The sequence below is a fragment of the Symphodus melops genome (genome assembly GCF_947650265.1).
Source record: "Symphodus melops genome assembly, chromosome: 12".
Lineage (NCBI taxonomy): Eukaryota > Metazoa > Chordata > Actinopteri > Labriformes > Labridae > Symphodus > Symphodus melops.
In genome coordinates, this window is record NC_136702.1 from 6,120,928 (window position 1) to 6,148,375 (window position 27,448).

The 27,448-nt window shown below is 40.0% G+C and overlaps 1 protein-coding gene across 7 annotated transcripts; it reads left to right on the plus strand.

The window, feature by feature from the left end:
• On the plus strand, window positions 1-27,188 carry abi3bpa (ABI family, member 3 (NESH) binding protein a). 7 transcript variants are annotated; one of them, XM_079357346.1, is made up of 23 exons: window positions 1-326; window positions 7,485-7,664; window positions 8,477-8,545; window positions 8,644-8,776; window positions 9,824-10,014; window positions 10,382-10,425; window positions 11,207-11,255; window positions 12,320-12,385; window positions 12,586-12,663; window positions 13,974-15,713; window positions 16,767-16,844; window positions 17,224-17,412; window positions 18,221-18,289; window positions 20,550-20,612; window positions 21,745-21,867; window positions 22,146-22,235; window positions 22,374-22,583; window positions 23,049-23,154; window positions 24,198-24,277; window positions 25,040-25,069; window positions 25,211-25,369; window positions 25,865-25,987; window positions 26,078-27,188. In XM_079357346.1, exons 1-23 carry the CDS (start codon window positions 221-223, stop codon window positions 26,191-26,193), a joined length of 4,092 nt encoding a protein of 1,363 aa, XP_079213472.1. In that variant the 5' UTR covers window positions 1-220; the 3' UTR covers window positions 26,194-27,188. The 7 variants fall into 7 exon arrangements, with proteins under 7 accessions (XP_079213472.1, XP_079213473.1, XP_079213475.1 ...); XM_079357347.1 differs by lacking the exon at window positions 12,586-12,663; XM_079357349.1 differs by lacking the exons at window positions 13,974-15,713; window positions 16,767-16,844.
• The last annotated feature ends 260 nt before the right edge of the window (window positions 27,189-27,448 follow it).

Genomic DNA, 27,448 nt, shown 5'->3' on the forward strand with positions numbered 1-27,448 from the left:
CTAGTCCTGAGAGCCACTTGCTCAGAGAAGTAGTCTAGCCACTCCAGAAGCATTTCAGATCCTGAACCTTGCAGCTGCAGCGCACACCAAGCTTTAACTTAGCATAGACTTAACTCAATCATTGCTGGGTGATAGCCTCTGATTCCTTCATCACACTCCTGCTGTGAGTGCTCTGAGCTCATTCAGATCGCCGTTACACCTGAGAGTCTGAACAGAATTGATGATGGGGATGCAGCAACACTCACACAGCTTTCTAGTCCTTCTCCTCATTGTCTTCATCTCTGGGATTGCCCTCTCTGGCCCATCAACGCTCCGCAGGAGCAGAGGTAAGGTTATGAAAGAACTAGAGTTATTGCATGTGGAGGGATGTTTGTAAACTGTGGCCATCTTTGCACACACAGGTGAAAGTGAGCATCAGTGTTATTTTTATTCTGTTGGCCGTGTGATCCACTGATGCCTTTTCAGAGTTCAAATGCATGCTGGGATATGCTTGGACAGACAATTTGTCACAGAAAATAAGAATATGATTTTTTCTTGAATAAAAGACAAGCAAAAATATTTTTTTATGATAACCTTCCCCTGCAAAGTATTCTGAGTCATGCATACCATAGACATCATTTGTACCATTAGGGAGTTTACAGGTTTCAGCAAAAACCTTGATTGGTAGGGCTGTTTTAATCACAATAAATCACTGAATTTTAATAGTTATTGGTGATTAATCGGTGTTTTTAATCCAAGTTTGAAATTACTTTTTTTTTTCTTTTTAAATTTTGTACTGTCTTAAGGTCAAGGCTACTTTACTTCCTGTTTTAATACAAACCTGCATTTATTTTGAAATAAAATGAGGAACTTCCCGTTGATAGAAGCTTATGATATCAACTTAACTAAAGAAAAAGAAACTTTAATTAATACAAACAGCTAAAGGGAACAGTAACAAAGTGATGTCACAAGGAGGATATTCATTCTGAGCTGATAAATCAGACTGAATTGTTAAATTTATGTGATTGTTGCATTAATTCTGACATCCCTATTCATTTGTTTTAATATCTGGGCAAGGAGACGCTATAGGTGCTGGCTGCTTTTCCTAAGAATATTTACTGATCGCAAACCCTGATGACAACATTTGGCTTTAATAAAGGTGCAGCAAGTGTTTTTTCACAGACACGTTTTCTATGTAGAGGAGCAAGCTGAACACCCCTGACTTGGCACTTGTGAGGAGTCGAGTTAACTGCTGGTGAGCAATGTGCCATAATTGTACCGTAAATTGCCGTTAAATGACTCTTTCCAGCTTACATGTTTAAGCTAACGTTGTTAAAGGCACCTAAATAGATTCCCTAAGGGATTTAACATCAAACACCACATACTGACTTCTTATATTGTAAAATACTGATGAACTCAAAGATGGAGCCTCTTGAGCTACCTGTCGGGCTTTCAAATTACCTTGACTTTTTACAACCACTTTGTTTGATCCGCATTTCCCTGAAGTGAGGTGAACAGACACAGTGAAAGTGTCAGTTGCTGCTGAGAGGTTTTAGTGAAAGTGTTTCCAGGTTTAGGGGTCAAGGGTTAGACTTGTGGACATGTGGATGGGCCGACTTTCCTGGAAATGTGCCGATCGAGCAGAGCATCTGATGAGTTTACAATTTGGGTCATTATTTTCATTCACTTCATTGAGAAAACATTTTTTGAAACTACACAAATGCAGTGGTGAAGACATTGTATTTCTAGCCAGTGCAAACAGTATAGCTTCAGTGTCACAGCGTCACTATATGAGCATTCACAAACACTATTCAGTGGTAGATGACACTTGTTTGAAGATAACCAGTTTCACAGCTCTCACCCCTCTCGCGCCCTACATGGCGTGTTTTCTTTTCCAACGTGCCTTCAAGGAAAGCACTCTGTCTGATTAGGAGTCTTGTGAAGAGAAAACTTTCCACAAACGTTTTCTGAACTGCCTCATTATCTCACTGCGGGGTCGGTGCTGCAAACTAACACACACAAATAAACTGCCACACACTGACCTCTGGCTTTCCGTCGCTGTCTCTAGTCTTTGCTGTCGTGCTCTTGTTGCTTGTTAGATCTGGGTGGCTTTTGCAGACTTTGAAATAGGTCTGCAGAATGGATTTAATTCCCCTGAGTAACACTGAGCTTGCTGAGTTTGGCTCGCAAACACATTTGAATGTGCAGCTTTGGGAGCCAGAAGAAAGGAGATGTGTATGTTTTTCCTTTTGGGTGGAGAGTGTAACGTTTGTATTTCTGTTCATCTTGGATCAAGCTCCTGGTTTTAGAATGACTCATCCTATGAGTCGTGTTTGTTGACTGTTTAATCGATATTGTAGAATAAAACACACAACTTAGGCCTCACAGGTGCATCCACTTTCAAAGTCTTTTTATTCCATTCCATATACACAGAGGTGCTGCTTGTCAACAGGCAAGGCAGGCAACTGCTAGGGGCCCCAGGCCAGTCGGGGCCCCCCCAATGACTGACAAACTTCAAACCACAGCATTGCCTCAAAATATGCACATTTTGCAATGACAGTAGTAAACCTCCCTAATGGGGCCCCATCTGACGGCAATTACTTTCAATGCCCTGCAAAGTTTTTCATGCATTCATTGGAGTGGCCCCCAATGATTGTTTGCCTAGGGCCCCAACAGACGCTAGAAGCACCCCTGCCAATACATCAGGTTACTCAACAATACATTTTTCTACTACTTAGAAAGAGTGTGTGTACATCAAAAGATCCTATATGTGAAAGTGTTCAACTTTTTGTAAAATGTGAAACAACTCATCACTTCCCCCCATCAGGACAAAATAGAGCAGGACAACTGCCAAACAAAAGATGGACATGTCTCAGATAAATAAGATGGAAATATGAGGAGCAAACAGACAGATTTGGAGAAGTTAAGGATGTTGAAAGAGCATCAGGTTAATGCTGACACATATAGGACGGCAGTGATTGAGTGAAGTAGGAGAAGAATGGGATGGAGCAGCGCCACAGGGGAAGAGAAAACAGCTGTTGCTCCGTAAAGCCTGACAGGGGAGATATAGTGTGAGAGCTGAGAGACCAGCAAGGCCAGGAGTATAATCCCAGGCAGAGCTTGGACCTCGAGGTGAGGCTTCTTATGAACCTGAGAGATGTGATTTTCCAGAGAGAACTGGATCAAAAAGGGTTCCGAGGGCTGAATTTCAGCAATTTGCAGGCTTGAAATATTAGAGCTAATATAGGTCAGTTTGACTGCCCTTTACTTGCCAGCTTAATGATTTCAAATCCTCTGTGCTCTCTCTGGCGCGAGACTCAGAGACATTTTCACACTTCATTGCCTTAAATGAAGGTGACTTTTTCACAAAGGGGCCATTAAACATCTGTCTGTGTCTCCACTGTGTGGGAAGCCAAGACTCCTCTCCACCTCTCCTTTTCCAGAGAAGAAACCAGAGGGCTGAAACATGTCTGCTAGAGCTGCATGAAATCACACACCAGCCATTCATAAGAGGAGGGATAATGTGCGTATTTGTGTGTGGCAGGAAGGGTGTCGTCTGCTGGAAGTTTGATTGATATTATAGACGTGACATCGTGACATACATGGGTGTATTTAGAGCTAGATGTCATACCAATAAAGGGAGTTTATACCCTCATTAGTCAGGGGGATTTACAATCTACAGATCTCAGCTGTGAGGTCCAGCTAAATGGACACGGTTTCATTATTCTGTATTACTTCCATCAATCAGGACTCAAACATCGTCCTCCAGGAAAAGGAATAAAAGTTATCTTTCACTTCTTCCTTAAAACAAATGTTTTTGTTGTATTTCTTTACGAAGGCTCTACAGATAAAAAGTTCACATTTACAGTAAGTTGATGTGGAAAAGTCTTCAAACCTCCTCGTCTTCTGAACCAAGAACAGTTGAGCACAAGACAGCTGCCAGCGCTGGAAATCTGTTTTGTTATTGTTAGACAGTAAATCAGGACGTGTTCATGCCAGAGCTACTCAATACTCAACACATCCACGCTTTAAGATTTGTCTTCAAGCACACATAAACATATCATGTTGCTCAGATGTCGGTTGATGTCGTTACTAATTGTCAGCCTGGCAGAATTCCATCCATATAAGGCAAAACAATCTGGAAAGATGTTTATTGCATGATCTGATTTGTTTACTGGCTAACTTCGAGCACAAAGATGGATTTGCTCGCACTGTTATGGTTGTTAATTTCTCACTTTGTCACTCACATCTAGAATGGGACTGGCATTTGAGAAACGGTCTCCATAGCCTGTGACCAACACTTCATAACATACAGTGGACCACAGCTCTGTTGTTGGATTGAACATTAGAACTATGGGAAGGACCACAAGACTCAAGGGTTAAAAGAGACGTAAACTTTGTTGTTCTGTCTGGTGATCTTTTGGCATCACTTTGTGGAAACTTTCTTGTCACGTTAAACTTTCCTATGGTTACTGTAAATCTCTTTGCTGTCATTTAGTGTCCTTTTTTGGCTATTTTGTGTCCTGCAGTGTTACATTTCTTTTCTTTTGTGGTCTTTAGGCCAAGAGTTTTTTGGAGGATTCACACTTGATTCACCTGTCCTTACACTTAAGAGAATTGAAAATGGCTAAAACAGACTCTAATGTGCAAGGTTGAAACATCCAGATGAGATCCAAACTCCTAAACGGCTTGTGGACTCATCTGGACTGCTACAACTTCATCGATTATTATTGCTTTCTGTTTTGATGACATTAGAAGAGATCACCAGAAGAGTTTCATTGCTCATTTTGGAATCCACAGCTATCTTTATAATATCTAACAATGTGTGGCGCACAATTATCTTCATATCTTAGAGGGTGTTAATGCTTGAGATTAGACAGAGGAGATGTAGCAATTTTCAAGTACAGTAAGGGTTTAGTTAAACAAGGTTAATTAGTGTTGGTTAAATATTCATTAACAGGTGTCTGATCCCATTATTTGGGTCTCTTTTTGGTTATTTTTGAGTAAATGTTAAATGGACTGCAGTAATACGATTATGAACTTGACTAAAAGCCAATAACGGTATCAGGAACCTATATCATCATTTATTTATGTTAATCGGTCACAGTGAGGGATAACCTTCATTTCTACTGCAGAGGTGAAGACATTAGACAAGATACAGTTCACAAAGAAATCAGGCAATATATTCAATCAATCAATCAATCAACCAATCGATCTTTATTTGAGTAGCATCAATTCAGGACCTCGAGAGGACCTTACTCTTTGTCTGTGAACATTACAAAAGAGCAGGTAAACAGACCATGCTCATCCGTGTGTTTACAAAAAGCAGCATTCACTCACTTGCAGACTAAGGGTTATCAAGATACTACGCATTGTGCTGCAACCCGTGGTTTGGTGTCTTGTCATAGGACACATTTTATGGTCAAAAGAAATGTTAACAGCAACAGTTTCTAACAGTTTCCACTCTGTTTCTCTCTGGTAGGACTGTTAAGTGATACATGTATGATAATAAAAAGCAATATTATGGATTTATTTAAATTTTAGTCATATTCCCTAAAACTGATGAGTCCTTAAAGTCCCAGTGTGGCCAAATGGCTGATGACAGGGTGTCGCAGGACTTGGCCAGGGATCGTTTGTACTAGAGTTTAAAAGACACACTGCCAGAACTTTTCTAATGTTTATTACACTCTGAGCCCCTCACACCCTGGACCAATCTCACTCTTGTTTATCCGAAATATTGATGTGAAAATCAAAACAAATGCAGTTTTGATAGAAAACACATACTGTAGCTGGAAGAGAGTGAGGGAATTTTTCTAATCCAGGGCTTCCCCTTCTTGCTTTCAGTGTCTTATCTGGCATCTCGAAGCTGTTGGCATTTATCCTCGAGCAAAAATCCATTATTTTCCATTCTATCATTTGATGCTGAAATATTAACCGAGGACATGTGCTGTTGGAATAAAGTGCAGCCCAAACCGTAATCCCTGTAGCCTTGTGGACTGACAATGAGAAGTCCACGTTTGACCTTCCGAAGACTTGTTTTATTTTTTCACTGAGAGGACTATAATATTAATCAAATTAAAGGAGATTTAATTGAATTAACACATTTTCACTTAATATAGCTTGATTTCAAAACAGAAAACCTGTTGACAGAAAAACCTTAATATAAGTCAAACAAGCTCAAAATGACATGCCAGTATTTTTTCCGGAACCACTGATCACCATTTCTCATCCTCAGCTGCAATGGTTTGGCCATTTATTGTTTCACCTGTGCAAAAGCCAGCTGTCCGTCACTCATAAGTCACGCTTCTGGTAGAGTTGCAAAAATTCAGCAAAAATTTCTGATTTTCATTGGCATGCCTGTTACAAATTGGATAATTAAAAGCTTGCACATTTCTTGGCTCACAGCAACAAAGCAAAAGCAATAAATTAATAACAAAATATTTCTATTCATACTTTGAAAGTCCTTGCTTATCACTTCACTTAATATGACTAGCTTTAAACAAAGTACACTGTCAGAATAAGCTAGCTTTGGAAAGTGACAACTTTATTTCAGCAATAGCCATATTCATGGCTGTGGAGACGATATTGTATATGAAGAGACTGAGATGCAATTTTACAAGCCTGACTTTTAGAATGTGTGCCTGAATGTAATAACGCAATATAGAAATCTACTGATCCACCTTACAATGCTGTCACCAATTCATTTCAAATGTGAGTAGGTCATGAGCACATCTGTGTTTCTGTTTTTGCTTTCTGTGGAGTCTTTTACCTCAGTGAAAGTGACTCAAGTCATTTATACCAGTGATAAACAAGCTGTCGTAATCTTTGCTTTATCCTTACCCACCCATTGATGCCTGTTTTTTTTTCTTATGCCTGTTCCCCCGCTCTGCTGATTAGGACTGTTTTCTGTAGAAGTCAGCTCTGGAAGAAAATGTGAGGTTTCTTGTAAAGTGATGTCAATGTGCTAAAATATCATTTGTGTGCCAACATGATATCATGTCCTTTTCTTCTCAACTCAACACAAACTTTTGTTGCCTTGCTAAGGTTTTAATAAGTCATGCTCACAGATTTTAATTCATAGAATCAGAATTTGCATTTTAGGAGCTTTTTCTGAAGCCACCAACACCTACTTAAATATATAATATAGTAATGTTAATCTCTCTATAACAGTTATTCGCTTACCCAGTTGAAACGCACTAAAAATATTAAGTCTTTCTTCTTGTATTGTTCTCCTTGAATATGATCCCCATAGCTTTCAGTAAGTCTTACAACTCAGCGGGTTTAGGAACCAGCAACATGTTTTCTGTGAAACAAGCACCCCTTGCATGCACCTGTGAGGTTACGGGGAGCAGAATGTTTGAATTACAGAAGTCATGGTTGTTCAAATAATGGCTTTTACATAACTCTCTGATATTGGTGACATAAGCAGGAAGTAGAACATATGGTATGTAAAGAACATGGTAAACTTTTCATTGGAACAAATGTTTCCTCTCTTGCCTCCCCAGTGAGACGTCAGAACATGAAAGTCCGTATCAACGCCACAGGAGACACCATCGTGATGAAGTTTCTGCGTCCCAACTCTGACATGAAGCTTGAGGGCTACATCCTAGGCTACGGCAGCAGCATGTTCTCTAAACAGTTTATTCAGCTGCCTGAGAATGGACAGCTATATGAGACAGAGTTTGGTAAGACTGTGGATATGTTTGTTTTCAAAGTTTCTTTGAGACATGAAAAACATCTGCTGCGACTCCTATGATGCACATGTGAATTGCATTTGAACCTTTTTAGTCATGGTAAAAAGAGAAAGATGTTCAAGCTTTGGGGATCCATAAATCCTAGTTTGTGCTTCCCAAGCAGTAACCTCTGGGGCTGGAAAATGAAGCCAAGGTGGATGTGCCAAAAACTGCAATTCTGCAAAAAACACTTAAGCTTTAAGGCAGCTTAGCTCATGTCCACATTCATAGAATCTTTTTCGAGAGTTAAAACGTTTTTAAGCCACACAAACTATATTAAGGCAAAAAAAAAACCCTAATGGAATTCGATTTGTGACTATGTGAAGGGGTGGGGCTAGCAGTCTATTACCTAAGCTAAGGGCTTTTGGTGTAGTCAGGGGATGTCTACACAAAAACAGTTCAGATTTATCTGGGCTGAGAACCTGTTTTCCAATCCCTTGCATGTTTATAGTCCTGCTCATAGCTTTGCAAGTGTGAATAACATCAATGACCTGATGGTTATCTGTACTTTTATGCAGTTATCTATCTATTGATTAAAAACTAAATGAGATTTGGTGATAGCCAGTGGGAGTTTATGTACGAGTATGAGTTGTACGAATAAAAAAAAACTAAACAAACTAAACCTCATGCTCCAAAAATACAAGACTGTTATGTCCAAAATCCAAAAAGCAGATGCTTGAAAACAGTTGTCACAAAAAAAGGGTGTAATTCTAGTGACTATAATGTTCGCTTTTTATACGCAGTGATTTTTCTTCTGTTTTCAGATGCTGAGCCCAAGTACCTTATAGCTGTCCAGCCCATCCCAACCAATGACGTCAAGAAACTGTGCAAAGGTAATGTGTTAGCATGAAGGTGACGTGGTAAACTTAGATTTAAGATATACATTGTGAATATGAGGGGGCATGAAAGTGAAATGTTATTTTCCTTCCAGGTAAAGTGGAACTGGAGAAGCCACTGCACTTGGTCATTGGGTCTGTAACGCCAACTTCAGTCCTCCTGTCCTGGGGGACCCTGCTGAAAACCCCCTATGAAGGCAATGTCATGAATGACTGTCTTGAGGATGGGTAAGCGTCCACACAAGCAAACGCCTACACGTTAACCTTTATCATACACTGTGTTTTCTCAGCTGGTACCAACTCTGAAAAATAGTCATAAAACATTTAGATTTAACTTACAGCTTTTTGATTTGATGTAAGTGGTTGTTAGACAGTTTAGATGAGCATGGAAACAGATTGTGAAAGGATAAGTGACTAACACACATCTGTTGAACACACATGCACACTGTGTATGTTTTCGCACCAACCAGGGTATAACTGCATCAACAGTATATGATTCCCTGCAGTCTCTCGGGTTACTGGGACAGGAGTCCACCCTCACATCATGCGGCACAAAGCCACTCCAAAAACTTTTGATGAGAAACTCTATATTAACATTTTGAAACAAATCTCCTCTTTTGATCAAGATGGTTTTGTTGTACATTCTGAACAAAGTCAGCACTTTCTTGCACAAAGTATCTGCACATCATCAGTATGATGGTTCCTTTTGTAAGTTTCATGCAGAAAAATAACTGCTAAACTACAGTTTGTAAATTTTAGATGAACATTTTTATTTACCAATTTTCACAAAAGGAGAACATTGTAAGCATGGTGTAATGAATATTGGGTACTGTTTGAGAAAGGAAATCTGGTACTGATAACTTCACACAATAATTAGCAACATTTCCTTGTCATTAGTTGTGAGTGCTCCTTAAAAGGGTTTAACTATCTGCAGCCTAGGGATGTACATGTTTAGTGGACTTAATGATTAAAAATCATCACCCTCACTAATTGGCATCATAAAGTTAAATTTCTCTTTTTTTTTTAAAAATCCCTGCAGGCCCACAGTCCTGTTAATGTTGTGTCTAAGCTGTAATACAGCCACCCACCACAGGCTGGGACTTTACTTTTACCAGAAAATTAGTTGCCAGTTTAGGGTGGGAATATGTCTTTGGGGGGAAAAAAAGGCAAATTCATTGACTTTTCACCATTTGCATTTCTATATTTGCTTTTAGTTTTTCTTGAAAAACAGATTAGAATGCTTCACAAGTTCTGTTTTTTCTGTCTTTGGTTCAGACACTACACAGTTCGTTATCGTGAGAGGAACAGGAAGTGGAACTATCAGACCTGCCCAACTAGTGACACTGTCATTGACCATCTGAAGCCTAATGCAGTCTATGAGTTTGGTGTTCAGCCGAACTCTAAAGACGGTACTGGAGTGTGGAGCAAACCAGTCATCCACAACATAAGCTCAGGGGGCATAGAGGGTAAGTGTGATGCAATTGATGGATGTATTGACAAGTGGACAAAATGTGGCTTCACTGGCTCTTCTTTTTAGAGTATTGTTATTTTTAGGGCTTATTTGGCATAGGACAACTTTGTGAGTTGGAAAGAGAGAGAAAGGAAGATACATTCAGTACACCAACTGTGTCCAAATTAGGATGTTGAGGAGATATAGTCCTAATAGAAATCATCTTCTGGAAACTTGTATTATTGCACTATTGCAAAACTTTCCCTTTCAAAATGTTGAGATAAAATGCATCTTAAAATGCAAGTAACAGTGTTTCATAAAGATCACTCACTTTTTTTGTATTCCTTTGTCCTGACTTAATTCTTTATGTGTCACATTTCTAGAGAAGGCCGTCAGGAAAATCTTTAAACGCCCAGTCACCCCTATGGTATGTATAGGACTAAATTAAATTGTTATCAAAACATATGCAACCCATTCTACTAGTATTTTGAAGTTCTTTTTCTAAATGTCTTTCCATGTGTGTCTTTTTTTAAACTGCTATACAATAAAAGTTGTATTTGCCAAATGAAATCTTTCATAAACTTGAGACTGAAGTGAAGTTCTTAGACTGCACAGGTACACTTCTCTTCAGAATACATATTTTTGGGAACAGGGTGTATATTTGGAAGGGGTAGCATGCCTCAGAGTCCATGGTGTGTACTTTGGTGAGCTTGTACAATTCTCCGGGTTGTTTGCCTCATTAATTTTCCATCCAACTGCGGAATGGAAACAGCGTCAGCCAGGACTGGCCAAACCAATGGAGCACTCTATAGCTAGCTCACTGTCGGAGTGGAACAAAATATGGGGGACACAGATAGCAGGATGATGATGATGATGTTGAAATGAGTTTAGAGGAGAAAGGTGGCACTGATTTACCGACAGTGCAGGGGTCATGTTTCACGTGCTTCCAGCTCTGTACTCGTAAAACATCACAGCTGCAGAGAATCTGACACAGCACTCCCCTAACCGTCGGAAACCTTGAATAACAAGCTTTTTGCCAGTGATTTCACCAATTTTACATAGAGTAGAGGGTCTAAGCATTATCATACACAGAACAAAGCTGCAGTGAAAGAGATGAGACTGACTTCATATGCTAATACTGACTATGTTGTTATAATGGTGACAACTATGACCAATACATGTGCTTGTTTTTCCCCTCTGCCCTTTAGAAACCTCTAACGACAGATCAACTGCAGTTTCCCTTTGCTCCTCGTCATGGTAAGTCAATAGAGGTTTGCTGCTTTTGGTCAAACACACTGGACCCTTTTCAATACATCAGCAAACTTGTTTTAATGTACTATGATTTATCACTGCTGAGCAATGTCTGGTTTAACCTTGTCACTGATCCCACGTTTAAGACTCTTGACTGAAAGAATTTTCATTAAAACTTTGATTTATTGTTTTGCTGAAAGGATCTCAGTTTGTTGAGTTTTTTTTAAATTCCGAATTTTTACTATGGTTTATTGCAGGTGCCAAGTATGGTTCAGATGTTTTTTAAACATTGACCATGATGAAGGTGGAAAACATTTCCAATCTGTAATAGACACACTTTTACCCCCTTCTTTATTCCTGACGTCATCCTCGTCATCGTCTTCCGTCAATGCTGACGGCTGTCACGTCATGGCATCAGGCAAATTTGTAGCTGAAGTTGAATATATTTAATTCATGTGAAGAAAAGAAAAATAAAGGCAAGTCTATGTACTGTAATTTTATCGCGTGACAGTGACATCCTTCAGTGTACACAGCTTTAGGCCAATATACAAAACATACTGTATCAATCTTTCATCCAGTCTAGCTCTACTGAAGGAACTTTCTGAGCAGACTACTTTGACCTCTGAAAAGAACAATTCTAAAAGTTGAGAACATCACCCAGCCCATGTTTTGGTTCATTTCATTGGCTCCAACAATCCAATGCACACTACTAACCGTGCAATTTACAGCAGACAGAATAAGTTAACGACTAGCTGGCTAACATATTATAGCAGTTAAAGTACCAGATGTTATTCTTGTCAGTTGGTGATCCAAACATGCTTAAAAGAGTGAATATTACATTCAGGGGTATAATAAGGCGTCTTCACCATTCCAACTTCATGTCATGTTATTGCTATGTTTACAGCTTCTTCCTGCAGCTTCCATTGAGTCAAACAGGAGATACCAGTTATGTACAGGGATTGAAGCCAGAATTATTGAACCGTTATCTTAATTTGCATGAAGATTTTTCTTTAAAATGACATTGTTTACTGTGTGACTCTGACTTAAATCTTTCCTCCTATGTTTGTCAGTTCCACATAACAGGACCAAGAGCAGAGTAACACTCATCAGGGAAATATCCCCAAAGACAACTCTTGGTAATTGAATTTCTGAACTAAAACTGAATTTAGAAGTCGGAAAAAAACTCTTCACCTTACAGCTGACTTATTCTACATGACTATTGCTATCCTGCAGATCTTAGCTCCTCTTTATTGTTCATACAGCAGGTTTTTTTTTGTAAACTTCTCAGGAATTTAAACATGTCTCCTGGTCTACTAATGTACACTATATTTCTCAGCTCCAACCACAACTACTAGGCAGGAATCTCTGTCAACCCCTGGACCCAAACTACCTGTGCTCACCACACTGCCTATCGGTAAAAAGACAATAGTGGTTATTTGATTAAAAAAAAGCTTAATGGCTCTTACTGTGGCTGTATGCAGTCATAAACTTGGCTTATTATAACTGAGATGCTGTGAGTGCTTTACATTGTCCTTTTGTAATGAGCTGCATGAGCAATAGCAGCATGATCTGTCAGTACAGTCGCTATAATGTACTAGTTGAAGCCCAAGGTGTCAGCTGATTGGGTTGCAGTGACAGTAAGATAGGTGGCCTTAGCTGCATGGCATTTTAGCAAAGTGACTAATCTTGGAAGGATTCATAAATCCTGCAAATTGCTCAACGAAAACTCTTAATTTCATATCTTAAATAGTCCCTGTATGTCAAACTGTCCTTGTATCTGGCTGTGTCATGTATCAAGTGACACAATATTGCAACTGAGTTTGGCAACAGTGCATATTCTGTATATCGCCTAAGTATAAGCCTTCACTGCTCAGTTTGCATTAAAATGTTATTTTTTCCATTTTAGCTCATCACAAACCTGAGACTTTCCTTTCAATGCAGTACAGGAACTGGTGTGAAGTCTGCATGACAAAACTGCATGGACCAAAAATGTAATTCTCTCCAGCAGGAACCCAGGCAGAATTTTCATGTTCTACCTTTCTTCTGTTTTGTTTTACCATGTTCTTTATGTCCCCTCAGTAAACATTTATATCTTTTTTTATTTGCAGGTAGACTTACTTCTTACAAAGCAACAGTACAAGCTAGAGTAAAAAAAGAGTCTCTTTTCCATTTCAAACTACTTATTTCCTGTCTCTATCATTCTGTTTCACTGATGATAACTTTTGATCACATTGAACAATCAATCCAATTTGGTTCATAGACAGGCCAGCGTAAGCAAATCGACGATCAATCTCTCATGTGTCATAGCTTCTTTAAGGAACAGCAGATGGATTTCAATGGCCTTCGCTCACAGGCGCCCTGGACCTGGTAGCTGTGTCCGTCTGTAGTAACATGGCTGTTACACTGCAAATACCTCCATATGGTCTGTCTGCCTTTGAAATTGGAGACAAGTACCAGGCAGAAGCTATTGTGTAACTTTTGCTTTAGTCCAGATAAGCTCTGGGAGTTCTCAGGCCAAAAGTTGTTGGCCCTTCATCTGATCTAAATGTCAGCTATTCCCTGGCTGCTGTTATGTCTTACTTTCATAATTTTCTAGACAAAATCATAATATTGTGTTTTATTTCATTAAAAAATCCTGCATCCTGAAAATTATACCTGAAATAATATTTAACACCACAGTATTGTGGCTTCACTCCGATATTTTCTCTCTTTCACAAAATCCAGCAGGAGGAGACCACTCCAGATCTCTCTTGCCTCCTTCCCTGGAGATCCCGTTAGCTCCCTTGTCAGCCCCCCAGGAAAATGTGGAGAGTCCAGAACCTCAACCAAACCCTCAGCCTCAGCCAGAGCATCCATATCTTCTACAATCAAAGCCCCAAAGCCCCAAAACTAAACTAAAGAACTGGGATAAGGCTCAGCCTCAACCACATCCTTCACAAACTTCACAGTCCATACCCCATACCCAACCACAAATGCAACCTGAACAAACATCGCAGTCCAGACCTCAGAAAAAAACACATTCCCAACCAACATTCAAGAACACATCTGATACCCATCCCCAACCACAAACCAAACAAGCTTCCAATCCCATAGTAGCGATGCATCCTCAACCAACATCCCAACACACTCTACAGACCCAACCACAACTAAAATTCCATCCAACCACCAAACCCATACCTCAGACCAAGTGGAATCCCCAACAAACATCCCAACCCATACTACAAACAGAACCGCAATCAGAACTTCCTCCAATCTCCAAGCCCATACCCCAGACAACGCTAAAGTTCCAACCAACATCCCAACCAATAATGCAAACTCAATCGCTAACAGAATCCAAGCCCATAATTCGAACCAAGCCAAAACTGCAACCAACATCCCAATCCATTCTACAGACCCAACCAAAACCAGCATCCGTACCCAAGTTCATACCCCAGTCCAAGCAAACGCCTCAAACAACATCTCAACCCATGTTATGGCACATTCCTCAAACACAGTCCCGTCCAGCATCTAAATCCGTTCTCCAGATTCAATCAAAACCCCACGTAACATCCCAAACCACACCACACACCTTATCACAACCACATCCTCAACAAGCATCCCATCACAAACCGCAGATCAAACCAAAAACCCATCAAACATCTCTTCCAAATCTCCAAACCCTTCCTCCTTCAGTGGCTCACACAAAACCACATGTCCAATCAAAGCCTAAAACTACAATCCAGCTCCCAACTAAACACAAACTTCAACCAAAACACCAACTAAAACATCAAGTCCATTTTCAAACACAACCACATGCTGAGACCATGACACCAGCTAGGGTTCAAACAACAACAACCCATCCCACAATCATGACACACCCACTGACACCTCAACCAACACTTCAGCAGATACCTCAGACCCAACAAGCAATTGAGGTTAATGTCAAACCCCAACATCAACCAAAATCCTACTCCACAATTCAGACTCAAATCCAAAGAAAATCTCAACAAACAATTAACCCACAACCTCAGCTAAAAAGAAAACCTGTGACTGAACGAACAACAAAGCAGCAGTCAAAGATCCAACTACCAATGCCCAAAAAAACACTTCAAACCTTGGACAAAACTAAGCCTAAGAAACAGCCTAAGCCAAAAAGCCAATCCAAGCCTCTACCATCACAAAAGCTTCAACCATATTCTCAACCAAAGAACCGAACAAGGGCGAAACAAACTCACACAAATAATCAACAGTTGCCACGATCACAAAATCCTATGAAGACCCAAACCCAACCTGTACCTAATTCTAAATATCTTCAGCCACTACCTCTACCGAAGGCTCAGTCTAAGTCCCAAGTTGATCCTCTACCCAAGCCACACCCAACATCTAGGTCCCAACAACAATCTCAACCAGGGCTACATTTTGATACTCAGTCCAGGAGCTACTCTGATACCACCACCGTCACCCCAAGGCAGGCTGTTACTACGGGTAAAGACCCTACATTTTGCCATCCGCAATCCACGTCATCTAAAATGACACTTTAAAAGGGGCATTGACATTACATTTCTGTTATATCATATTGGGTAGTTGAAGAAAAACTGTCAAAAGCATATTGATCTTCTAGTCAAGAGTTAGGGCTGTCGCGGTAACTGCGAACGTGAATTACTATGATATTAACAAGTCAACTGCGAAGCATATGAGACCACTATCACAACTGCACATGAAGTTGCCTCACCTCTCCTCATATTCAGACAAAACCAGTGGTAAATGCACTGATACTTAAACCTAATATTACTTTGCATTTCGGGAACACTTCAGCCTTTTGACATATAAAGAATAAAAAACAGCTAATTTAGATGAGACAATTTGTAAAACCTGCAACGAAAAGATCCCTGTTATTAGTAACTTAAATTATTAAATTATAGGTCTCACGTAGCAAATAGTATCTTGGCCTAATGTTTTCTTAACAACAAAGTTATGACAATCTATGACAAGCACAAACATTCACATAACCAAACAGAATGCAAGCAGTGCACAGAGCGCCTGGTGTTGAAACAAAATGTCAATGACCATGCAGCTTATCAGCTCTTGCTCTCTCTCTCTTACACACTCAATCATCACATAATGCATTAGACAAATTGAACTGTACAGCTTTAGAAAAACGAGTGCACTGTCTTGCGCTTTTTTTAAATTATTGGCGGGCCAGTTTTGGCCTTGGGGCTGGTAGTTGCCAACCACTGATTCCAAAACAAATTAGCTAAATAAATAAAAAAGTGATGTTGTGATTAGACCGCATACCGTGCTATTGAATCACTGCATGGGGAATTCCTTTACCGTGACAGCCCTAGCCAGAGTTAAGCTTTGTCTAAAGCAAATACCCTTACACCACCTGCAAGGATTTAAACGTAAAGTTCTCTCCTTGCATTTCAACAAATAAGGGTAAGATATGCCCCCTTTAAAAGTTAATAATATAATCATGTACATGCAGTACTATCTGATTATAATAGTGTATAGATAAATAGTGAGTTTTCTTTCATACAGCTCCTAGTCCACCAGAAGAGGGCAAGCCTCTACCAAGACCTGCCCTGGCTACAGAGAAGGCTGGTAGTAATACTCAGGGTAAACGCCACAAGTTTGTCCCATCACCATCTCTGCTTCCGTAAAGTCACGCGAAACCCAGTTGTCCCTCCAACCATTGGATGATATCACTGCTTCCTCATCGCCATTTCTATCCTACCACCCCACACAACCCACCCTTCATTGTTTCTTTCTCTGTGTGCCTCCATTTTCAGACCAGCACACTCACCTCACCTGTGCCCACTTACAACCAGTACAGTCTTGCTAGCTCTCCAGTCTCGTCTATTCCTCTCTATTTCATTCATTGTCCAATCTTCATTGTTTTCACTAATGTGCTTTTCATTGATTTCATCTAGGTAAAGATGTCATGCTCAAAAGTTGATTTTCCCAAAACTCATTAATTGCCTTTCTGCTGATCTAGGTACTGGTGTCGTCAAATCATCCATTGCAGAAGTTCCTCAATCTCCTATTAGCACATCAGTTGCTCCAGCAGGAAGAAACAACACTCTGTCTCGCAGCCGGGCTCCTCCAAATTCCGATCGTAAAAGTGTCCGACCATTTTCTCCATCCAAGAAATTCATCTCCTCTCAAAGCTCCAGCTCACCTGGTGGTAATAGATTACCCACTTTAACTTTCACTCAGCATCTTTTACCTAATGTGATCCTCTCCTTTCAGCACTTTATTATGTTCCTGCTGCAGCTGCACATCTAGGGAAGATAGACAGTCTGTCTTTTGGTTAAGAACAAGTTCTTTGCTTAAATGTTTGGACATTTGTTCCTTTCTACCAGACTCACTCAATCTTCTGCTTTAACTCTGTTGTTTGGGGGGCGGCCCCCTGACAGAAAAACCTTGGGGGAAACACTGCCTCTTATCATCCATATGTTCTCTCCGCTCTGCCACATGTGCGGGGTGTGTATTTCACTGCTTTACCACTAGCAGCAGTGGTGTCTCTGGGGTCGGGATCGTTAACATGATTTACGGGCCCGCTCACTGGCCGGGTGGGAAGTCTGGCCACAGCACTGGCCAGGACACACCACATTTTACACCCTCCATGCCAAGCCAAGCACTGTGCAGACAGAACAGCCACCCCAGCCAAGCGATCCCTCTCTCTCTCTTGCTCTCTCTCTCTCTCTCTCTCTCTTTCCCCTATCTCCATCAAATTTGGCGCATGTTCTGGAAAGAATTTCAGGAGTGCAGAAAATTTAAATTTCAAACAATGTAATATATGTTTTTAAGTCATAACAACTCCATATCCTGAACATCTGTCGAACCAGGTTAAAAACATATTTCCAGCTTGATTACCATTGATATTAGAGTTGAGGTAAACAGTAAGCAAGAAAGACAACGCCTTTGTTGGGCCTTAATATGTTGGTCACAAGACACAAAACATTTAATAATAGACCTTTTTCTTCTTTCAGCAGTCGGTGGAGCGCATCACAGGGGCAATGCTCTTGCTAAGCCTGCGGTGTGGCCAAGAGAGAAACCTGGTAAAGACAAAGCAAGACAATTGCCTTTCAGTGTTCCTCGCTCACTAACCAGAGGCAATGTTGTGCCGATCACACATGGCCAAACTGATCTTTGCTTCTGCCACAATCCATAATTTTCCACTTGTTTGTCAGCATTGTCAAAAAAGAAATCCCAGCAACTTAAACTTGACTGAGACTGAAGCGTTATAGAATTCTTAATTTGGCTAAGACACCTGCACGGAATTGTAATCTTGAGGTGGTTTGTATTAGTTTGAGAAGAGCTTGTGCCTGCTTGTTCTAAAAAAGGTGAACGTGTCTTTCCCCTTTTTTTGGTCGGTTACATTTTTCCATTCCGCCAAGCAGGCTCAGTTAATTTGAGTAATTAAATCCATCTTAAGCAGTAATACAAACCACGTCTCGACCACATGTATTAATGGTGACGCTGTGCTCACTCTTTGTTGTTTGGAGTTGTGAAGAGAGGTTTTGCTTCAGTCCCATGTCACAGCTGTTGTGTTATTTCTGGAAACTTGGACAGTTTCAGAGGTCTTCAAGGAGTCACATGGCTCACTTGAAACAACTCTAAGGCAAAAATAGTCATACTGTCTACCACCATGAACATACATACAAGAAGAGAGCTGGTAATGACTGTTACCTTAAAAGTCATAAACTACATGTAGTTCACCTTCCTGACCCCAACCAGTAAGTGACACCCCACAAAACATTATTGCTTCTTAAACCAAATAGCTCTGAGCATTTCTGGTTGTTTTGAGAGCATGTTTGCAACAGTTTTTGAGCACAGCTTACAGTGACTCTGAAATGGTTTCCATTGTTCAGAGAAAACAGAGAGATCAATGTAAAATTAGACATTAAACACCCCCATATAGTGTATCTGGAATGGAATTATCCTTGTGCTGGACTATAAGAGTGGCAGATGACTGAGGCTCTGACAAAAGAATCGTCGAGCACTCGGCTATATGGGGTTAGACCTGCTAGTTTCCATAGGAAAGACCAAATATTAGGTTCAGATTTTCTGTCGTAGCACATCCCTGATTATTTGTATACTGTATCTTGAGAGAGGCCTTTAGTTTAAGAAGTATTCCTAGAACATATTTTTAGAGTTAATCAGTGACTTGTTGGCAGAAGTTTTTTCTGGCCTCAACTCGTTTCTCTTGGGATAGATGCCAGCGATCACTGATTTATGCTGACCAGCAGGATGTCAGCTTCAGGGAGGAAACAAATCCAGGAGAAATTTCCTAGCATGTTTTGGCCCAAACAATTGAAAAATTACAGAATGTTCACGACAGAAGGACCCTTGATGAATCTCTGAAATAAGAAATGACAAATGGCAAAAGGAGTGGATGCTCTGGAAGTGAATCATTACAGTTAAATGGATTACCTCAAAGCAATTCAGCTGTACGAACTTTTCATGTGTCAAGCCTCCCAATGCTTTTCTGCCTCTTCTAAGATATAACACAGATTCAGGACACACTTCTTTAACAACACCAAATCGTAACACAACCTTAATGTTAGCACATCTGAGTTTCACAACTTGCACTGTGTCCACTGTGTTTTCTTTGCAAAGCCTTGTTAGTCTTTGTGATCACTTCTCCAGTTCGCTAAATCTAATCAGTCCCTTGTGTTCATTAAACAAGTTTAGAGTCAAACAGATTTGAGTGTCTTATGATGGCTTGGCTTGATCTTTATTTTCTCTGGGGGTGCAGGATTTTGTAAAATGCTTGGTTGTCCAAGTGCATTTGGTCCAAATTAGTTTTTCACAGAAGGGGGTCAAAATCCTATTTACAAAATATTGGCCATTCTCCCTTAATTTCCTGATTCAGATTCAACAAAGATTTTAAAATTCCAGAGTTATGCTTTGGGGGATCTTGGTTGAGTGGTTAAAGCAAAATGTTATGGTTTCAAGGTTATTAAAACTGTCATGGTTTTAATTAGTCAGAGACGGTGGTGGTTCTCTATGGCAGCACTTTAAAGAAGTAACATGCAATCTGCTCGGCTTTTATGTGCTTTGTTGTTGTCTGTGTTAAGCCTATGTTCTTCTTTCATTTTCAGCACACAGTACAAGTCTGCAGTCCTCTCCCTGCTTAATGTCTCCCAGTCTTTGAATCTATAAACTTGACATTCCTTTTTCCCTATTGCATTATTAAATAACCAACAACACTTGTTTTCAGTTTGTATCCCCTCCTCAGAACTGACCACCTGCTCTGTTTCAATTTTCAGTTTGTGTGAATAAAAAACAACTCTTGTTTCCCAAATTTCTCTGCAGTTCAGCGTCCATCTATTCCTGTCAACGAGTCACCCAATCTGGTGGGGAAACCCAGTGACCATGGTGAGGAACAGTGACCAGCAATAGCTGCACTGACCACTGGCACTGCTGCACTATATTCTGTCTGATGTAGTTGCGCACAATAGAGCATGCCCAAACTCTGAAGACAATGGTTCTCACATGTTTTTCTTCATCCCTCTCCTTAGACTGAGAAAACTTTAAATGTCACCAACCCCTCTGTTAAATGGGATTTCAGTCATTTGAAATATAGCCTAGTAGTTAAAGAGTATGAAAAATATATTTTGTAATGTTTGATCAATGTCGACTCAGAGTTAGACATCAAAGGAAGTTACAATGCATTGGTATTGAATTCCAAAGAATGGAATTGGTATCGTGAGACTAAGCAGCTACAGAGAGAATTAGCAAAGCTTGAGGTCTTCTTTTAGCATCTTGCCAGAACGATGAACAAATCTAAGAAAAAAAGGACCTGCTTGTCATGTAAACACGTTTTTCTTTCTTTCTGAGTAAAAAAAAAAAATCTCTCCTCTCAGCTGCTATGCATCCTGTGCTTCCTTGCTCAACCCAATCCTTATTGCTTTGTAAGCACTCTTGGTTTTTAATTTTTATTTTAGCCCAACATTAACTTTAATGCCCCACATATTTCCACATTATCAAGAATGTCTCTGCTCTGTAGCTCTGTTCTCATCGTAATCTGAAGCTGTATTAGTCCAATAAAAGAAAATACCTGAGAACTGGAAAACTGCCTTCATAGAACAAGAAGTTTTAACAGCATTCCTCTTAACACACAGCGCAACCCATTGGTCTTGTGGCGAAAGCTCTTTCCTGGACTTCCTCAGTCTCTGTTCACTTTGTCACGTTTCTATCGCTCTCCCTTCTCTCTCTCTCTCTCTCTCCCCCTGCTCTGTTGTAAGTCTACTTATGTGCACAAAGTGTGTGTGTAGTGTTTGCGCACGTTTCTGAGCATCTGCGTGGTCTCAGAAGAAGTATTCTGGCAAAGCTTTTTTCCCCCTCCTTTAAAGACTCAAGAAGCAAATTCTGATCTTTCGCAGCAAGGAACAGGCCACTGAGTTGCTCAGTGAGGATGGCCAGAGCAGATGGATCGCAACTGTGTATGACTGTGAGTCAGATGATGAGGGCGAAGAGCTGATCTCTCCTCCTCCTGCTCTGTCCTCAGATAAACCCATGGACCTGAAACAAGGAGAAAAGGAGTCCATCTTGAAGCCATTCCCTCTGGTCACAGCCAAACCTAAGCAAGAGCGCAGACAACACACAACCACCCCCTCCCCTGCAGTAAACAGTACGATAAATACATCTTTAATGTTTTATTTTCAGCGCATGCACATGGAAATAATCAGTATTGCAGATGCAGCTTGCAGGTGCCTTGTAGTAATAGAAAAAAGAAATGCATAATATTAGGAGATGGACAAAGATGCTGAATTTCAGCCAGAGCAGGTGCTGGGTACTAGCAAGCGTTTGACCTGGGCCAGAGCTGTAAAAATGAGGACAGAAAGAGCTGCCAGGGACTGCTGGCACATAAACCTAAACCCAACCACTTGCTTCTGTTTACTTTTTTAGGCAGCCGCTTTGACATTAATGAAAATTCCTCCATATTCAGGCCTCTGCCTGCATCTGAAGTAGACATCATGGGCAAGAAACGCTTCGTAGGTAAGACTCCTTAGGGCAGTTTTAAATCTCCACAGTACGTTAACACTATCCTGAAATACTGTATTTAAATAAGCAATCGATTCAAAATGTTCACATCCCTTAATGAATAACTGCTGCACTTCATATGCCTTCCCCCAGCTCCTCATGTGATCTACAAGACTGATAAAGGGCCAGATGAGCCGTGCTCCATCACCACCTCCCTCACTTACTTCCCTGATGAGGAGGGGGGGGATCAAAATGTGACAGCCCCTCCCCGCGTACCTCCTTCCAACCTTACTGTGGTTACTGTGGAGGGCTGCCCATCGTTTGTCATTCTTGACTGGCAGAAATCTGACAACGAAACCCGAGGTATGAGGATCATAAGCTTGTTTATATTATAAAGGCCTATTCTGTGAGGATCTCTGGTTTCAGTAAGCCACCGGCTAAAAAAACATTTATGGGGATTTTCACCTCCCTAACACACTTGCAACACAAATATCCACTGTGTAAAATAATTTAACTTGTCTTTAAGTTATTTGAAGTAGCCTTAAAGGTGCATTCTTCCTCATGTCAGTCGGGTGCAACTCCATAGGTTGTAAAACAACATCAGAATATGTGAGAGAGATTGTTTATCAGCCATTAATGAATGGACTATTAGCTCAATAGTTATAAACATCAGTATCGGAAAAATCCCTGACTTCGCAAGTCTACTTTTGAAAATGGAAAAACAACTCTATTGTCAAGAACTATTTCTATTTTATCGACGTCATCATGAAGTTGAAATGTACATTTTGTTCGACTTCATGCAAAGTAATATCCCTGCTCCTTTGTCAGAGTATGATGTAATATCCACCACGAAAGGACCAAATGGAGAGGAGGTGTCTATACTAACGACCAACCAGACACACACAGCTGTGGAGAATCTCAAGCCAGAGAGCAGGTATGTATCTGGAAGAACATGTGACACACTGCCTTAACATTTTCTCCTTCAGGCTTCCAGCTTGTTGGGTACTCTTGCCAGGTTTCGGTTGGTTATCCATCCACTCGTCTAAATAGTAAATGTGGTGACTTTTGCATCAAAGTCAAAGATGTCAAAGGCCAAAATGCTGAATCCAGAGCTTTGAAATAGTAATCTAAAAACCAGTAGGGGATAGCATATTGGTTATATATCCAATATTTAAAGCGTATGGTTGTCTGTGTTTTCTTTGTCTCATAAATATCCTATTAAGTAAAATAGCACACAACAGTCAAGCCAGTTTTGACAAACTATTCAACAGCTCAATTGGCATGAAACTAAGACAACATCGCCCCAACAAATGCAGTGGCAAAAAACCTTCTTACTGGTTGACAAAAAGGTTAACAACCAAACTTCAGTTACCACTGCAATGTTTTCTGAGTAAGGAAATGCATTCATGATGTGCTTTAGACCTTAGGGAGACCAATGTGTTCTGATGAGTGAAACAGAATATACCAATTACTTTATTTATCCAAAAAAACCTCCACACGGCACCTCTAAAGAACAGAATGCTAGAACTACTTGCTCATTACATTAGATAGCTTCACTGTAAATCTCCTAAAGACAGTATAAAATGGCACTGCAACATACTCCTTGATCCTGCGCACTGACTAACGTTTGGTTTGCACATACAAAGTGGATAAAGCGACACAAAAAAGCTGATGAAATCTGGGTGGAGTGGATTTTTAATTAGATCCCAGCATCTGGAGTCTCAAAACTCACAAGAACCCGCCTTTGGGCTTAGTTTTCTGGCTCAACTATTGGCCAAACTCTTGCCAGGACATCTGAACGAAGCACATGGAATAACCATCAGCTCAATGAATGTGTGTGTGATCTTGTGTGTTTGACCTTAGCTGTCAAAGGCATGAACATATAATGTGTCCCAGTTCTTGGGTTTTGAAGAATTTTAGATCAAAGTTTGGATTTTTGCCTTTTTATTCCCCTTTCTTCCTTTTTTTATATTTCAGTTATGAATTCACAGTAACACCAAGAAATGAGCTGGGAACAGGACCTTCCAGTGATCCTGTGTCTTTTAACACAGAATCAGGCAAGTTTCAAAAACTCTCAAATCCTGTAAGACATACCACAAAGAGTCCTCATCGTCCTGATATGTTTGCACCGACAGAAAAGACCAATTAGTTGAATGTTGATGCCATTGTGAATGTTTCTCATGTGTAGGCAGAGATTAGAATTGAGATGAGTCTAAGAAGGTGGGCTGTTAGGCAGGTGTTGGTCTAATGATATTAACATGACACTGAGGTCTGACTGATTAAGACGTCAAGGAATTTTCAGCTCAACATGTCATCGGTGTTATTTCAAACATTTGGAAATTTGGAAACCAGAAGTCTTTCTGGTAGAGGAGAGGTGCTAGGGCACTTCCTGAGTACTGCCGAGGTGCCCTTAAGCAAGGCACTAACCTCAAAACTGCTCGGGTGTGCTCACTGCACAGGTCCTCTTTGTGCATGTGTGATTTGGGCCTATTTTTTAAGCATGTGCCTAAAAAATAACAGTGTAAACCTGAATTTCCCTCAGGGATTAATAAAGTATTTTAATTTTAAAAATCAGATTTGACCAAATATTGTGTCTTTAAACAATAACAACACTAAGAAAAGAGGGCTCTGCTGAATTGGCCTTGTGCCCCGGTGCAATCAAAGCTCAGTGTTTCGGGGCTAAACATAAAAAATAATGTGCCAATTGGGCTCTGATACAAGTTTTTCTTGCACAATAATTCAAGGTAGCGTGTGTCACTGTGTTCATTTGAAGTTAATCTGACAATGTTACTCATTGCACCTTTCCCTTTTGTTTGTAGCTGATCCGCGAGTGAGTGAAAATGCTTCAGGTGAATACGTGTTTTTTTTCTTCTTCAGATCACCATGTCCTGGCTCAATCGCAGATTTTTTAATGATTAAACTTTAGGATTCTTCTCTATAGAGATATCGCTTTGTTTATGAATCCTTCACTTTCAATGATTTCCTTACAGGTAAAGATGCCATCTGGACCCAGTTCCCATTTAAAACCGATTCCTACTCTGAATGCAATGGAAAGCAGTATGTGAAGAGAACTTGGTACCGAAAATTTGTTGGCATCCAGCTCTGCAACTCCCTGAGATACAAGATCTACCTGAGTGACTCTCTTAATGGTAAATAAAGAATTAATATTAGAGTGCTCAGACAGCAATATATTCTGCCAATGTCAGGTGCAATATGCAAAACTCAAACAAAACCAGTTTAAGGTTTTTGTTTTGTTACCAGTAAATCTCCAGTATTGTTTACACATTTGTAGGATCTGGATCCTGTCCGAATGTATGAGTTTTTGTCTTAGTCCATGCTCTTACCTTCCATCAAGTTTCATTATAGTCATTTTTGTCTGTAATCCTACTGATGCACACTGATTGTGTAAACTCCCTTGATTAAGTTGGACAACTTTGCTTTTTTTTCCCAGTATAAAAAGTGTTTTTAACCTTAAAACTGGGTACTGTTGAATGACTGTTCCAGTATAGTAATGGTGGAATATGGACTATAAATAAGCACACAACTAGAAATAGAACAACAAGTCACAGATGTGTAAACCCTGGTCATATTATTGTCAGTAAATAACCAGCACTGTTTCTGACCACTTTCTTTCTGTCCCATAGGGAAATTCTACAACATAGGAGATCAGTCGGGACATGGTGAGGACCATTGTCAATTTGTAGATTCATTTCTGGATGGACGGACTGGCACTCAGATGTTTGCTGACCAGCTGCCAAGCAGGCCAGGTATACTGATAGTGACATTGATAATTATTATTATTATGATTAATCTATCATTATGTAGAACCTAACCCCACCTCTTTGTATTTGTAACAGGGTTTTATAGGGCCTTAAGACAGGAACCTGTGCATTTTGGAGAGATTGGAGGGAAGTCACATGTTACTTATGTTGGCTGGTATGAGTGTGGTACACCCATACCTGGAAAATGGTAAGACCCACATGGCTATCAAGGAGGGATAACTTGCTGCAGAAGTAGTAGTAGAGGAAGAAGATGCCTAACCAGGCTTGAAGGGATGTTGGGCTTTCTTTCATATTACCATGGACACTGTAAATGGGTATGTTCGTTTGAACTCAGCCCTCTCCTCCGGGTATGATCCTGTCCAAGAATATTAGGTGTCACAAAACTGCAAACAGTGCATTTGTAACATCGGTCTGCGTTTCTGTATTTATCAAAAAGGTCACAATGGATGCACAAATGCAGGTGAACTAAAATGCTGAATATACAGTAACCACAGAGAACTTGTTGGGAAGCTGGCTCCCTAAGTGTCATAACTTGTTTGATGTTATTTATCAAGGAGATTGAATATTGAATTTTCTCTGTGTGCTCTGGCTTTTGATATAAGAAAGTTAAAACAGCACTTGCATGTCGGCATACACATTGTACACACACATTTGTATACAAAAAGTTGACAATGATACTTCACTGTACATTTTGGTTATGTAAAATACAAGTAAACACAGACATGCAGAATCAACCTTCTGCTGGCCCAAAGGGATTATTAGCAGTTGCAGTTTGCACATTATTAAACTTGTGTTGATATATGTATATGATGTCAAATGCAATTTGTATACCAGGGATAAAAATGTCATTGTCATTTCAGGTAAAAGAAGAAAAGCTTTGGTCGAAATTAATGATCTATCGGTAGCCAAAGCTTGAATCTAATACTCCTGGTGTCTTTTTGAAAAAAAAGATTTGTTTCTTTTGTGTTTGTGAAGGCTCAGCCTGTAAAAAAATATATTTTTTAAAAATAATAACAAAACTGAGGTTCCATGTGAAATGAATTAACAAATGACATTATTTATGTTTTTGTGTTCACAGTAACTTCATGTACATAAAGCTTTCAATTATTGGAAAGAAATGTTCACTCTGTCTTGACTGCAGTTGTTTTTAAGCACCATGTTTAATTTCAGCAATAAATTTTGTTTTCATAAATACTGACTTTATTTTCAATTTCCGTTTGACTTCAGAGGCTTTATAAGTCAAAGAAAAAGTCGGACACTTTTAGAAATCTCATGTGCTTGTTTGCTTTCTTGCTAATAAGACAACTTTTAGGCTCACATGATTTTTCCTCCCAGAAAGGTGAGCTACCAATTGACATAAAGCCACTGATCAATAATCAATAATATTACAACAGAATAAGTTACGGTTGCATCATCCTGGATATAATTAAAATATACATTTCTGAA